The sequence below is a fragment of the Hyperoodon ampullatus genome (assembly GCF_949752795.1).
Source record: "Hyperoodon ampullatus genome assembly, chromosome: 3".
NCBI lineage: Eukaryota > Metazoa > Chordata > Mammalia > Artiodactyla > Ziphiidae > Hyperoodon > Hyperoodon ampullatus.
Window position 1 is genome coordinate 134,355,026 of NC_136916.1, and position 14,087 is coordinate 134,369,112.

A 14,087-nucleotide genomic window follows, 5' to 3' on the forward strand; every position below is an offset into this window, starting at 1 on the left:
GGAAATTAACATGCGAGAGATGAGAGCTTTTACAGGAAGGCTTCACAGATGGGCAAATGTTTGAATTAGATTTAGAGGCAAGAGGTCACTAAAAGTAAAGGCTGGGGAGCTTCCAAATAAAATAGCAGGACATAAATATAGTAATCTAAAAGAACTAGAAAGAAAATAAGCAATGACTGAAGGTAGGACAGACATTATCTCCCCAACTGTAAGCTTCAAAAGGATAGAAACCTTGCATTATATTTTTCATACACCACTGAGAACTACCCAGCATAATCCAAGCTACATATTAGATATTCAAGTATTCAACCACTTTGTCACAACAAATTTGATACATAAAACATATAGAGAATTAAATCTTCAGAGTTTAATACTAAAGCACACTATATTTTAAAGTATTACTATAACTTAATACAATTTTTCCCATTTTGAGAAAAAATGAATAAAAGTGGATTTCAGAGTAAATAAAACAATGACAAGATGTAAACTTTGCACATAAATTGAAAAGTGAGTAATATTCATTTTATAAAACAAATCTGGAATATAAAGAACTTTTCAAATCAAGTTGGAAAACTTACTGAATCAAGAAGATGGCATTCACTAGTGAGACTTTTATTATCAAATGGTACTGAAAAACAAAAAGGAATAATTTTTAACTTTTAAAGTAATATTCTCACAGTTAAGTGTTGTTAGAAAGGAACAAAGCCTTGAAAGATATGAAAAATTCCATACATCATATGCTAAGAAAAATATGGATCATCTTATGCTATAATATTTTTTTAAATGTAGTTAAATTTCTTTGTAAAATTCTCATCCTTAATTTCAGTATAAAAAAAGGCTTCTATAAATAAATCTCATGCTTGTAATTTAAAGGTACCCAAAAGATGCTAGAACATAGCTGGAGTGCCTTAAATGACCAAAGTTATAATGTTTATTTTGCCTTAGACCCCACCCAGAAGAGCACCATACAGTAGCAGATGAAAATAGTAGGTGAAACCATCACACATTATATTATAACAAAAATACAAGAGCCATTTCCTACTGAACAATCACAACACAATAGGTAGGAAAAGGCATTAGGGCAGAAAAAGAGGGTGTTTTGAAGAAAGGTTTGAGGATGTTTGATGGAAAAGAAGAGAACTAAAAAAACTTCAGGGAATTTTTCTGAGTCTTCACAAACAACAAAGGATCCCACATAGTTAGGTCTAATGTAAAGTGCTGCTGACATCCAATATGGATTAGTATCTGTTGTTGATTTTTAATGGGTCTACCTCAAAAGGTTTGGGTGAATAGTAGGGTACCACAACACAAACTAATTCTCACAAGATATTTATTGCAAGTGTCCAATTTCTCAACCTTCATTCTTGGAAACTGTATCCCGAAGTGTTTATAATAATCTATACTTTAGTCCAAGTTCATTTATTTAACAAAGCCTCATTTAAATACATTAAAAGACTTTACCTGACTGAGAAATTTTTGTTTCTTCTTCCTGTGAGATGTTATTTTGTGATGGTACATTTTTTTCAGGGCTAATCATCAAAACATCCTGTGCTGTAATTGAATTTAGTTCCATTCCATACACAACATCTGAAATTTCTTCCTTTTTATTAGTATTAACATCATCTGCCACTTTGCCAGCAAGGAGAGCCCAATTCATTCTTTCACTAGGTAAACAATTTATTTCAAAGTTTATCTTATTTACATCCTGGAAATAAAAATGTTATTACATTTAATTACCCAAAACTGAAATAAACAGAAAAAGTCTTATTGCTATTAAAAATAAGAAATAATAAAAGGATAACATTCTGAGCACAAGCTAAAGAACACTGTAAATCCTACCATCTTGCTTCTTGAACAATTAGACCAGATAACATTACAGCAATAGTATAAATGAAGGAAAGTTTCTCAGCAAGTACCAACAGTCCAGCTCAGAGATTGGCAAACATTCCATGTGATAGGCCAGGTAGTACAGTTGACCCTTGAACAACATGGGTTTGAACTGCGAGGGTCCACTTATACACAGAATCTTTACAGTGGTAAATACTACAGGATCTGTGGTTGGTTGAATCCACGGATGCGGACCCACAAATATGGAAGAACCAAGTATAAGGGGTGCACCAACTGTAAGTTATACGTGGATTTTTGACTGTGCAGAGGGATGGCACCCCCTTCATGCTATAGTTGTTCAAGAGCCAACTATAAATATTTTAGGCTTTGTGATCCAAAGAGTCTCTGCACAAACATGAACACTCTACCATTGTATTTTGAAAGCAGTCAGATACAATACATAAACAAATGACTGTGGCTGTGATACCATAAAACTTTATTTACAAAAATAATCTTGATGTGAGCTGAAAACCAAATTGGCACTATGATTTCAAACAAGCCAAAGGTCTTTGAAATAAGAACTGTCATTCTATATGACTGCTTTAGATTTCCAATGGAAATTCAGGAGGTTGTTTATGGAGTTACTATATATAATGATATAAATAGATAACATACTGGGCTATCTAATGCACTGGAATAGGACTTACATGGTTTACTTCAATTAAATCTTGTAATCCAGGACACTTAGCATCTTCTACTATGCTGTTCCTAAAAAAAGAAAAAAGCAGCATTGTACTCAGATAATTATAAACATTTTGCTATGTTTTGACTTGTGTTTTGAGACTATCCTTTATGGGTCAAAGATGGAGCCTCATCCAAGATCAGGCCTGATCCAAATAGATTAGTTTTGGATGACAGCTACTGCAGGATGGCCTTACAAACCAAACGCATTTTCCTCAGAAATCTCACAAGCTTGTGACCATGCTGGTCAGTCTACTGGCAATCTTTTGAACCTCAGCCAAATCCAGAGCCACATACTAGAGAAAGTCAGGATAAAGCTTACTTCTGGGGGATTAAAGCATCAACTCAATTATTGTATGGCTGGACTTGCCTACCTTTACTTGTTAGCTAGTGATAGCACAATATATTCTAATCCTGAAGTTCTTAACTTGAATTTTACTAGAAACATTTGTCTCAACCTCTTGGAGTCATTTAAAAATATGTATAGGGCTTCCCTGGTGGCGCAGTGGTTGAGAGTCCGCCTGCCGATGCAGGGGACATGGGTTCGTGCCCCGGTCTGGGAGGATCCCACATGCCGCGGAGCGGCTGGGCCCGTGAGCCATGGCCACTGGGCCTGCGCGTCCGGAGCCTGTGCTCCGCAACAGGAGAGGCCACATCAGTGAGAGGCCCACGTACCGTGAAAAAAAAACCCCAACCCCCCCCAAAATAAAAATAAAAATATGTATATATACTCTATTTTTCTGGTTTTCAGCTTCACTTTGCCTTCATTGTGTGAAGTTGTTTATTTGTAAGATGCTCTTTCAGGACTATTATCGGAAATAAAGTAAAAAAATATTTTTAAAGAGTACTTGTAATATCACTTAAATACAATTTTGGATCTTCTTAGTACAAGATAATGAACTACAGGGTACACAAAGTAAAGTAACCTGAATTTAAGAAATGACAATAAATTGGTATTTTATAATCCACAGATTTCTAAAACATCTAAAATAATTTAATCCCTACAAAGGCTAAATATTCTTTAGTTTATACTGAAAACTAGAAATTTTATAACTTGTTCCATGAAATATTTAAGAAGAAAAACTTTCACTTGTTTCCCCATTGAAATAGTCAACGCATAGGGTGTTCTTTATTTTTTGACAACCTTGTTTGGTGTGACAGCAGAATATTCAATGCTGTCGCATCTCCAGATTAATAATAAATCCAACAGTCCTATCTTGGCTCCAGACTACAATTTTATTTCCTACTTAAAGTATCTTTTTCCTATCATATCTCTGGTACATTTATGTTCCACGAACAAGGACTATATAGGTAATTTTGATGCATCTGTGCGGAGGCAGTACTATGTAGCATAAGGAACGTAGGTAACATCCACTCTCACCAACTGTAAAAGCTGAATTGGGGTAAGTTACTAACTTCTCAAGTTTCCTCATTTTTTAAAAATGGAGATCCAGTACCTCACATGGTTGTTCTGAGGATTAAATGAGATAATATATGATAGGAACCTTGAACAATGTCCAGCCCATAATAATTGTTCAGTATATATTAGCTCCCCCTTCTCTCACTCTGCCATCTGTCAAGTTAGCAACCTCAAGGTACTTTCGATAATGGCCGGTACAAAAGTGCCTACCTCTCAACGACCCCGCAGGGAGGTATCAGCACTGTTTTGTGGATGATGAAACTGAAGCTTAGTGAGTTAATTAAACTTGTCCTGAAGTTTCATAGCTAGTATGTTATAGAGATGATTTTGAGCTCAGATCTGTCAAGCACCGAAGTTTCAGGCCGTTTGTCAACAAAGAACACTATATTACTTCTTTTCTTCTTGGTTCTGCAGCATTTACTTTGCCCATCTAGATATGACCATTTGCCAGTCTGAAATCTGAAGCCCTAATTTCCTCATTTATAAAATAGAAGTATTGGGCTTCCCTGGTGGCGCAGTGGTTGAGAGTCCGCCTGCTGATGCAGGGGACGCGGGTTCATGCCCCGGTCCGGGAGGATCCCGCGTGCCGCGGAGCGGCTGGGCCCGTGAGCCATGGCCGCTGAGCCTGGGCGTCCGGGGCCTGTGCTCCGCAATGGGAGAGGCCACAGCAGTGAGAGGCCCGCGTACCGCAAAAAAAAAAAAAAAAAAAAATAGAAGTATTGCCTATACATTACAGGGTCATTGTGAAATTTAATAAACAATACATATCTTGCATACTTAACCAGGTTAACAATCTGAAATGGTATTTAATGTCTGCATCTGTTACACTCTTAATAATAACATATTAAAGAAATACCTGTTTCCAGGAATATTTGAAATCAAAGTCTTATCAACATGTTCAATTTTGGTACCCTGGGGATCAGGATTCTCTGGTGATGTAGTTTGTCTTAGAACGCCCATCTCAGCCCTGCTCTCAGACGCAGCTTTGCTGACAGACTTAGGTATTCTAAGTCGTTGAGAAAGACATTCAGAAGAAAGTCCTAGAAGATGAGAGAAATCATCTTAATACCAAAAAGCTCTTTCATTCATTTTTCTTTATAACTAGGAAGACAGTGCAAATTCTTCCTATTCCCCTACCCTATAAAATAATGTTTGTTAAAGTCAATGCCTGGGACTTTCAGTTAAAGATAGTACTGAATACACACACTAAACTGCTTCCTCTTGACATCCCACTACTATAAACAGTAACAGATAACCTTGAAAGGTTGAATGCTACAAGGACAAAGCATCCTTTTTTTTAAGGTCAGTGGCTTTTAAAATTTGAAATATAATTTTCAAGGACAAAGGAAACTAAACCAGAAACAACAAAACTCAGAAAAGTTTGGAAGCGTAATGTAGATAGATGAGTGGGATATTACTCAGTAGACTCAAGAAAATAAATCCTAAGCCACTAGTCAGGAAAGATGTGAATCAACCCAGTTTGTACCACAGCACCTCTCAAAAGAATTGGTGGCCTCAAGAATCTCTGCAAGCAGAGGTAAAAACAGGAAGATTGGCTCAAAGTCAGTTTAAAGAAGAATTAGAGTCCAGATTCCTTTCCTCATTATGCACAGCTGGGAAACTGTCAACAACCCCCCCTCCCACTACCAAGATAAAAAAAACTAGAGGCTTATCTCCCCAAAAAGGTGAAACAGGGCGTCTCTGGTTTAGGGGATAAGGTTGAGAGATGGGTACTATATGGAAAAGGGGGGATTAAATGAGTATTTTTCAAATTGTTGATACACTCAGTTTCCCTCCCCCCATGTGGCTCCTGAAAGACTGGAAGCCAGAATTATACCCTCCAGGCAACAGATCAGAAGGATCTTCTCTGGGGGATCTAGCCCATGAGAAAAGACTTAAATTAAATACAGTGATGATGTGCAGGTTCCCAGCATAATGGTGCAGCTAAATCACCCCACAGTAAAGACCTTATTACCCACACGCTGCCGTGCAGAGTCCTGCTCTTAACCATGAGCAGGCAGTGAATGATCATCAGACACCCGATGGAAGCCTCTAATACGAGAGACAGAAACCAAAACCAAACAGATGAGAGTATCTTGGAACAAACTATCCAGGGGAAGAATACATAAAAGCTATCGTTGGGCTTCCCTGGTGGCGCAGTGGTTGAGAGTCCGCCTGCCGATGCAGGGGACCCGAGTTCGTGCCCCGGTCTGGGAAGATCCCACACGCCGCGGAGCGGCTGGGCCCGTGAGCCATGGCCACTGAGCCTGCGCATCCGGAGCCTGTGCTCCGCAACGGGAGAGGCCACAACAGTGAGAGGCCTGCGTACCGCAAAAAAAAAAAAAAAAGAAAAAAGCTATCGTTAACGTCTGTAGAAAAACGTGCACTTATGAAATAAGTACAGAATGTTATAAAATGGAACATTCAAAGACTAAGAGTTCTTGGGAATTAAAAACATGATAGCCAACAGGAAAGTTGAAGAAATTCAGGAAGTAGAAGAAAATGACAAGTACAGGAAAGAATGATAAAAACAGTCTATTTCCCAGGAGAAAGATAAGAGTTTCTGAAAGAAAGATCAGAGAAAACCAAGGAAAGTACATCAAAGGAATAATTCAAGAAAAAAATCTACACCTTGTTTAGAGAGGGCTGTAAACAATACCCCAAGACTCCTTTAAGCACTGGAAGTGGTTGCCTTTAGGAAGTGACAAATGGGAGGAGTGGGGCTTCTTGGGGGACTTCTGTTTTGTAACAAACCTCATATAAACTATGAGTTCTACAATTAAAACTCTATTGAGTTCTATAATTAAAACTCAATTTCAGAAAGATCAATTTTGGTCAAAAACCTTGATCTCTCTAGTCATAAGTGCCCAGATGGCTCCCTGAAAGAACAGACAGCAGTGGGCCCATAGTCATGGAAACCACTAGGATCCTTGGGAAGTAAGTAACAAGGACCCATGCCATTAGCAGTGAGGCAATTCCTGGAGTCCAGGGAGTGCAGCTGCTTGGAGTAAAGGAAACATGCCAAAACCATACACTAGGTGTGATACCTAAATTGACAGGGAGGTAATAATATACTTGAGGTGATAAATTTACATTTTAATGCAAATATTAAATAGCAACTCAAGTTTATTGTCAGAAATCTTCCAAGTGGACACAGTTAAATAATAGGAAAAAAAATCCCTTCTGCTGATTAGTAGTTAAAGAGGACTTAGCCCCTTTCTCCTTGAAAATAAACATCTAGCGCTTAAAGCATTAATAGAAGTGTCTATCAAGATTGAAGGAACAGATTACTTCAACTATGACCTCTCATTATATGGCTTATATATAATTTCAATCTAGGTAAATAAATTCAATCTAATAAAGATAGCCTATGAAAAATAGCTATTGAAAAATACAACCAGAGTTAGAAAATCATAAGAAAGAATGGTTTCCTGAAGTAGTAAAAGCTGGTTACACTGCAATATTTTAAAATTAGGAAAATGGGGGACTTCCCTGGTGGTTCAGTGGCTAAGACTCCGCACTCCCAATGCAGGGGGCCCAGGTTCAATCCCTGATCAGGGAACTAGATCCCACATGCCACAACTAAGAGTTCGCATGCCGCAGCTAAGACCCGGTGCAGCCAAATAAATAAATTTTTAAAAAATTTTTTTAATAAAATAAAATAAGGAAATTGGTACATTCTGTATTTCAAAAAGATAGGAGGAAAATTTTTACTCCAAATGAAAATAAAACCAAACCCACCTTCCATAAGCTATTTCTCAGAAATCACAGAAAACACATAAATCTTCATGTGAAAACTATTTTTCACCTCTTACACAAGCTCCCATCCAACCCAAATATTTCCCTTTAGTAGTATCAGCAGAAAAACTAACCTGAGAATGATTTAACGGGACTTTCAATTCTGAAAAATCCAGCATCAAACACTATTTTATCCACTTCCTTTGGCATTGCAGAGGCTGCTGCCTCAGCATGTTCTTCCTGCTTAATTCTCTCTCTCAGTGCACTTTTTATGGCAGCTAGGCGATTTCTAGCTGCAATTCTTCCACTATCATCCTGTTTGGGTTTACTCGCTATACCTGAGACAACTTTTTTCTGTGAAGAGAAATTATGACTTATTAAAGGGATTCATTACCATCTTATAAGAAAAACAAATAAGGCATACATGAAATACTCAACACATTCATCATATACTTACCAAGCTCCTAATACATGCTAAAATGCTGGGGTGGGGTGGGGTTGGACTTCCCTGGTGGAGCAGTGGTTAAGAATCCGCTTGCCAATACAGGGGACACAGGTTCAATCCCTGGTCCGGGAAGATCCCTCATGCCGCGGAGCAACTAAGCTCGTGCACCACAGCTACTGAGTCTGTGCTCCGAAGTCCACGGGCTACAACTACTGAGTCCGAGTGCTGCAACTACTGAAGCCCGTGTGCCTAGAGCCCGTGCTCCACAATAAGAGAAGCCACTGCAATGAGAAGCCTGCGCACCGCAACGAAGAGGGGCCCCGCTTGCTGCAACTAGAGAAAGACCACGTGCAGCAAGGAAGACCCAAAGCAGGCAAAAATTTAAAAATAATACATTTTTAATAAATAAATAAATAAAATGCTGGGGGTCAAAAGGTAAAGGACAAAGTTCCTGCCCTCAAGGAGTCCTCAGCTTCACAGTGGAAGGGCTAGATAAGGACACTGAGAAGAATAAATGTCGTGTTAGAAATAAATTCAGAGGGCTGAAATTCAGAGGCATCAAGAAAGGCTTATAGGAAGTAGCACCTGAGCTGAAATCACAGCTAGGTGGGCTACAAGATGGGATGAGGAAAGGGCTAGGTAGAGAGAATAGCATGTTTGCAAAACCAGAAATGAAAGGAAGCACAGAGGAGTTGGCAAGAGGTAAGTAACAGCTAATTATAATCCCTCACATGTAACTATTTTGAGGAGCTACATTTACACAGAGGACAAAGTAACAGAGGTTACTGATGATTTTTAATCAGGAGGTTAACATTATCAAATTTGCATTCTGGAAAAGTCACTCTGTGTCCAGCCTGGAGAATGGATTGGAGGGTTACAAGCCAGTTAGGAAGGAGATTACTTCAGTGATACTGGAAAAAGATGCTAGTAGTTAGATCATGGAGGGAAAAAATGGAAAAAAGTAAACAGATTCAGGAGATATTTACGAGGAAGAATTGACAGGACTTAGCAATCTTTTAGATAGGTGCAGGTGAAGGTGGTGAAATATAGAAAGGAAAGGACCACAGAAGATAGCCAGGTTTCTAGCTTGGACGCCTGGAGGGATGATAATACCATTCTGAGACAGGGAAACATTGATGTATGTGCAGATGATTTCAGTTTGGGATATACAGATTTTAAAGTATTACTGTGTCAGCAGTAAGAGTGGCTTGAAATACAGATATGGGAATCATCGCCGAGTGGGTAAGATTGCGCATGAAGAATATGGAAGGAGAGGAGAGAGTCGAGGTAGGAACTGGAGTATCACAAACACTTAAGGGATGAATGGAAAGAAACTTGCAAACATGACTGAAGAAAAGGGACAGAGGTAGGAGGAAAATCAGTATAATATAATTTCAAGAAAGAGGGAGTAGACTGTATTTAATACTGCAGAGGGACTAGATTTTATAATTAAGTACCTAATAACTGCAGCAATTAGTGGATCAATAACCTTGGTTATAACTGTTCTGGAAGCATAGAGGGGGTGAAGCTGAATTGCAGTGAGTTGGAAAGGTAAGTGGGAACCAAAATAGTAAAGACAGAGTATAGACAACTTTTTCAGGAAGCTTGTCTGTGACTGGGGAGAAAGAAATGGGAATGGGGAAGGGGAGGTACAGATAACTGGAAGAGATGTGGACCTCACAGGTTTAGTTGTTGTTGTTTTGCTTTTTCCTTATGTAAACAGAGATAAGACCCTTAAACATATCTAAAAACTGATGGAAAAAAGAGGGAAAGACGAAAACAGGATAAGTGATGGAATGAGAGGCAATGAATAGGAGGTCGAAGGGAATGGTAACAAAGTACAGGTAAAAGATAAATTTTATTTTATTTGTTCGATATCTTAACAGCAGCCTTTAAATAAAGTAGGAGAAGAGAGACACCTGGTGATAAGGGGCAGAATTACAAGGCTCTGATATACTGCTGTACTGATACAGCCATTATCTGCATCACTGATGATATTAATGTTTCCAGGACTAAGTACTCAATAAGAAATATCCACAGTAGCTTCAAAATGTTCAAGCATCCTTCATTGTTTAGTAGATTTAAAACTCATTCAATCAATTTTGTCAATGTCCTTTGAGTCTTTGTCATAACAATTAGTAAAATAATTTTATTAAAACGTTTCTTTAATACTCTAACAGCTTAAACTCCTAAGGATTCAAAACAGTTTTTCTACAGATTACATAGCATGAGAAAGTACCAATCTAGAAACCTGATTTTATAACCACAGACATTTTTCTAAAATCTAAAAGGAAAACTGGCAATGCTCTACTGTGGTTTGAGAAGCATTCATCTGAATCAAAAACGCTGAGTTTAAAACATTACTAGAAAAAATTCTACAAATAGATAAGAATGGAAGCTATCATGATAAAGTAGAGTAATAGGAAATTTTACAAGACAAAGTATAGGGAAGAAGACAGACATTCTAAAGAGCCATTGTTCCTCTTTCTTTTCTATTTAAAAAATTGTTTCAGGACTTCTGTGGCGGTCCAGTGGTTAGGACTCCGCGTTTACATTGCAGGGCGCCCAGGATCGATCCCTGGTCGGGGAGCTAAGATCCCGCAAGCCACTCAGCATGGCCAAAAAAGCCCCCCAAAATCTTTCATTTTGAAATATATCACACAAAAGCACAGCCTACTGGATAAGAATAGGAATTCTGGAATGAGAAAGTCTGGCCTGAAACCCAGCTCCATCTTGGGCAAGTAACTTAATATTTCTGGGCCTCATATTCCTCAACTGTAAAATGGGGATAACAGTACCCACCTCAGTAGGATTGTTGAGGATTAAATGAGTTAAAACATGTAAAGTATTTGGAACAACATTTGGCACATACTAAGCATTACATAAATTATCTACTTCTACCATTATTATTACAAAAAAAGTATAAACACAATTTAAAGAATAAAACAAACACACACACACGCACTATGTAGCAACTCAGAAGCTCTCAATCAACCACAACCCCAATTCAATCATAGCCCCTATCCTTCCTCCCTCCGGAAATAACCATCCTGAATTTTGCATTGCTCATTTCCTTTCTTTCTTCAAAGACAATCAGCACATTGTAAGCAATATATGAAACTTATTTTAAAAAATGATAAAAAATCTGAAGCTAAATGTTTATAAAGCTTGAAAATAAAAATTCTTTAGAGTAGAAGAGTCTATATTAGAAACCCACAAACTTACCCGAAAAACTTTTTTGCTTGTATTATTATTGTTTTGCCACCCAGATTCCTCAAGTTTGGTCAGACTGTTGAATTTTTGATTTACGTCTTCTATCTATTAATAAATAAAGCACAAGTTTATCAGATTAATGCTAACCACATTCAAATTACAAACTAATAAACTGAAGCTTCAAAAAAATTGAGAATGGCAACATAAAATTAGACTAAATCACCCTGAATTTAGTATTCAAATGAAAAACTCTTATAGTAAAATTGTTCATTGTTATTTTTGGTCTTACAAACCTTCAAAATCTACATAAAGAATGTCATATATGGGGGCTTCCCTGGTGGCGCAGTGGTTGAGAGTCCGCCTGCTGATGCAGGGGACACGGGTTCGTTCCCCGGCCCAGGAAGATCCCACATGCTGCGGAGCGGCTAGGCCCGTGACCCATGGCCGCTGAGCCTGTGCGTCCGGAACCTGTTCTCCGCAACAGGAGAGGCCACAGCGGGAAGAGGCCCGCGTACCGCAAAAAAAAAAGAATGCCATATATGAATAACTCTCCTAAATTATTTTTGATCACTAAAATTGTAGGAGAGATATCCTAAATGTTTTTGTTTCCTAAATTACAAAATATGAATACAATCTCTCTCTCTTTTTTTACAGGACATCTTGGTTGCTTCCAAGTTTTGGCAATTATAAATAAAGATGCTATAAACATCTGTGTACACATATTTGTGTAGACATATGTTTTCAGTCATTTGGGAAAATACCAAGGACTGTGATTGCTGGATTGTATGATAAGAGCATGTTTAGTTTTGTAAAAAACTGTCAAACTGTCTTCCAAAGTGGCTGTACCATTTTGCAATGTACCACCAGCAATGAATCAGAGTTCCTGCTACTCTCCATATTCACCAGCATTTGGTGTTGTCAGTGGTTTGGATTTTTGCCATTCTAATAGGTATCCAGTGGTAGCTTATTGTAGTTTTAATTGGCAATTCCCTTATCTTGTCATATGCTTACTTGCCATCTGTATATCTTCTTTGGTGAAGGGTCTGATCAGGTCTTTTCTCCATCTAAAAATTAGGTTGTTTGAAGGGTTTTTGGATATTTTGATACAGATGTTTGTATCAAATATCAGATACATCTTTTTTTTTTTTTTTTTTTTTTTTGTGGTATGCGGGCCTCTCACTGCTGTGGTCTCTCCTGTTGCGGAGCACAGGCTCCGGACGCGCAGGCTCAGCGGCCGTGGCTCACGGGCCCAGCCGCTCTGCGGCATGTGGGATCTTCCCGGACCAGGGCACGAACCCGTGTCCCCTGCATCAGCAGGCGGACTCTCAACCACTGCGCCACCAGGGAAGCTCCAGATACATCTTTTGCAAACATTCATTTCCCAGTCTGTGGCATGCCTTCTCATTCTCTTCACACAATCTCATTTTAAAAGATTCAAATAATATCCCCATCCTTCTGGTATTTCCAATCTCCTCCAACGAGGTAACCACTGTCAACAGTTTGGTAAACTTGCTTCAAGTCCCCTTACTATGCATTTATATTCATATGTACTCTCAATCTCTCTCTCAAAAAAAAAAAAACTTTAAATGTCAAAACGACTCAGGATTACATTTATGATCGCTGATTTTCAAAAAGTTGCCACTGTAATTCAATGAGGAAAAGACAATCTTTTCAAGAAACAGTACTGGGAAAATTGGATATCCTCAAGAAAAAAGATGAATTTAGACTCTTATCTACACCATACAGAAAAACAAACTCCAAATGGATCACAGACCTAACTGTAAGAGCTGAAACTATAACACTTTTAGAAGAAAACATGAGAAAATCTTTGTGACCTGTGGTTAGGCAAAAAGAGTTCTTAGACATGTACACAACATAAAAGAAAAAAGTTGATAAATTGAGCTTCATCAAAATCAAGAACATTTGGGACTTCCCTGGCGGTCCAGTGGTTAAGACTCTGCACTCCCAATGCAAGGGGCACGGGTTCAGTCCCTAGTCAGGGAACCAAGATCCTGCATGCCGCGCAGTGTGGCCAAAAAATACAAAAATCAGAAACATTTATACTGCAAAAGACATCATTAAGAAATTATAACAGAAGCCACAAATTGGAAGAAAATATTTGCAAATAATATTTCGGATAAAGGACTTGTATCCAGGATATATGAAAAACACCACTCAATAATAAAGGCAAACCAATTTAAAAATGGGCAAAAGATTTTACTAGACATTTTGCCAAAAAAGACATATGAACGGCTAATAAGCACATGAAAAGATGCTTAACATCATTATCAAAACTATAGAGACACTTCTCACCCACTAGGATGGCTATATTAAAAAAGACAGACAATAACAAGTATGGATGTGGTGAAACAGGAGCACACATTGTTGGTGGAGACATAAAATGGTGTAATCACTTTGGAAAACAGTTTGGCAGTTTCTTAAAAAGTTAAACATAATTACTACACAATCCAGCAAAATCTAGGTATCTACCCGAGAGAAATGACAATATATATCCACACTAATATTTGTATATGAATATTCATAGGAGACTATTCATAATCACCAAAGAGTAGAAACAATATAAATGTCCATCAACTGATGCATATAGATACAAACTACAACATGGATGAACCTCAGAAACATCATGCTAAGTGAAAGAAGTCACATACAAAAGACCACATATTGTATTATTCTGCGTAATGT

General features: G+C 38.1%; 1 protein-coding gene across 1 annotated transcript in view; it reads right to left on the bottom strand.

Annotated features, from left to right (window-relative positions):
- The window catches only part of DLGAP5 (DLG associated protein 5), a gene marked incomplete at its 5' end in the record, with an annotated part of 37,412 nt that overhangs the window by 2,593 nt on the left and 20,732 nt on the right, over nt 1-14,087 (bottom strand). The window contains 6 exons of the mRNA XM_079700669.1: nt 579-628; nt 1,462-1,705; nt 2,535-2,595; nt 4,845-5,028; nt 7,861-8,080; nt 11,397-11,489. Of these exons, the coding sequence (XP_079556795.1) occupies nt 579-628; nt 1,462-1,705; nt 2,535-2,595; nt 4,845-5,028; nt 7,861-8,080; nt 11,397-11,489 (852 nt within the window). The remainder of the gene's footprint in view (nt 1-578; nt 629-1,461; nt 1,706-2,534; nt 2,596-4,844; nt 5,029-7,860; nt 8,081-11,396; nt 11,490-14,087) is intronic.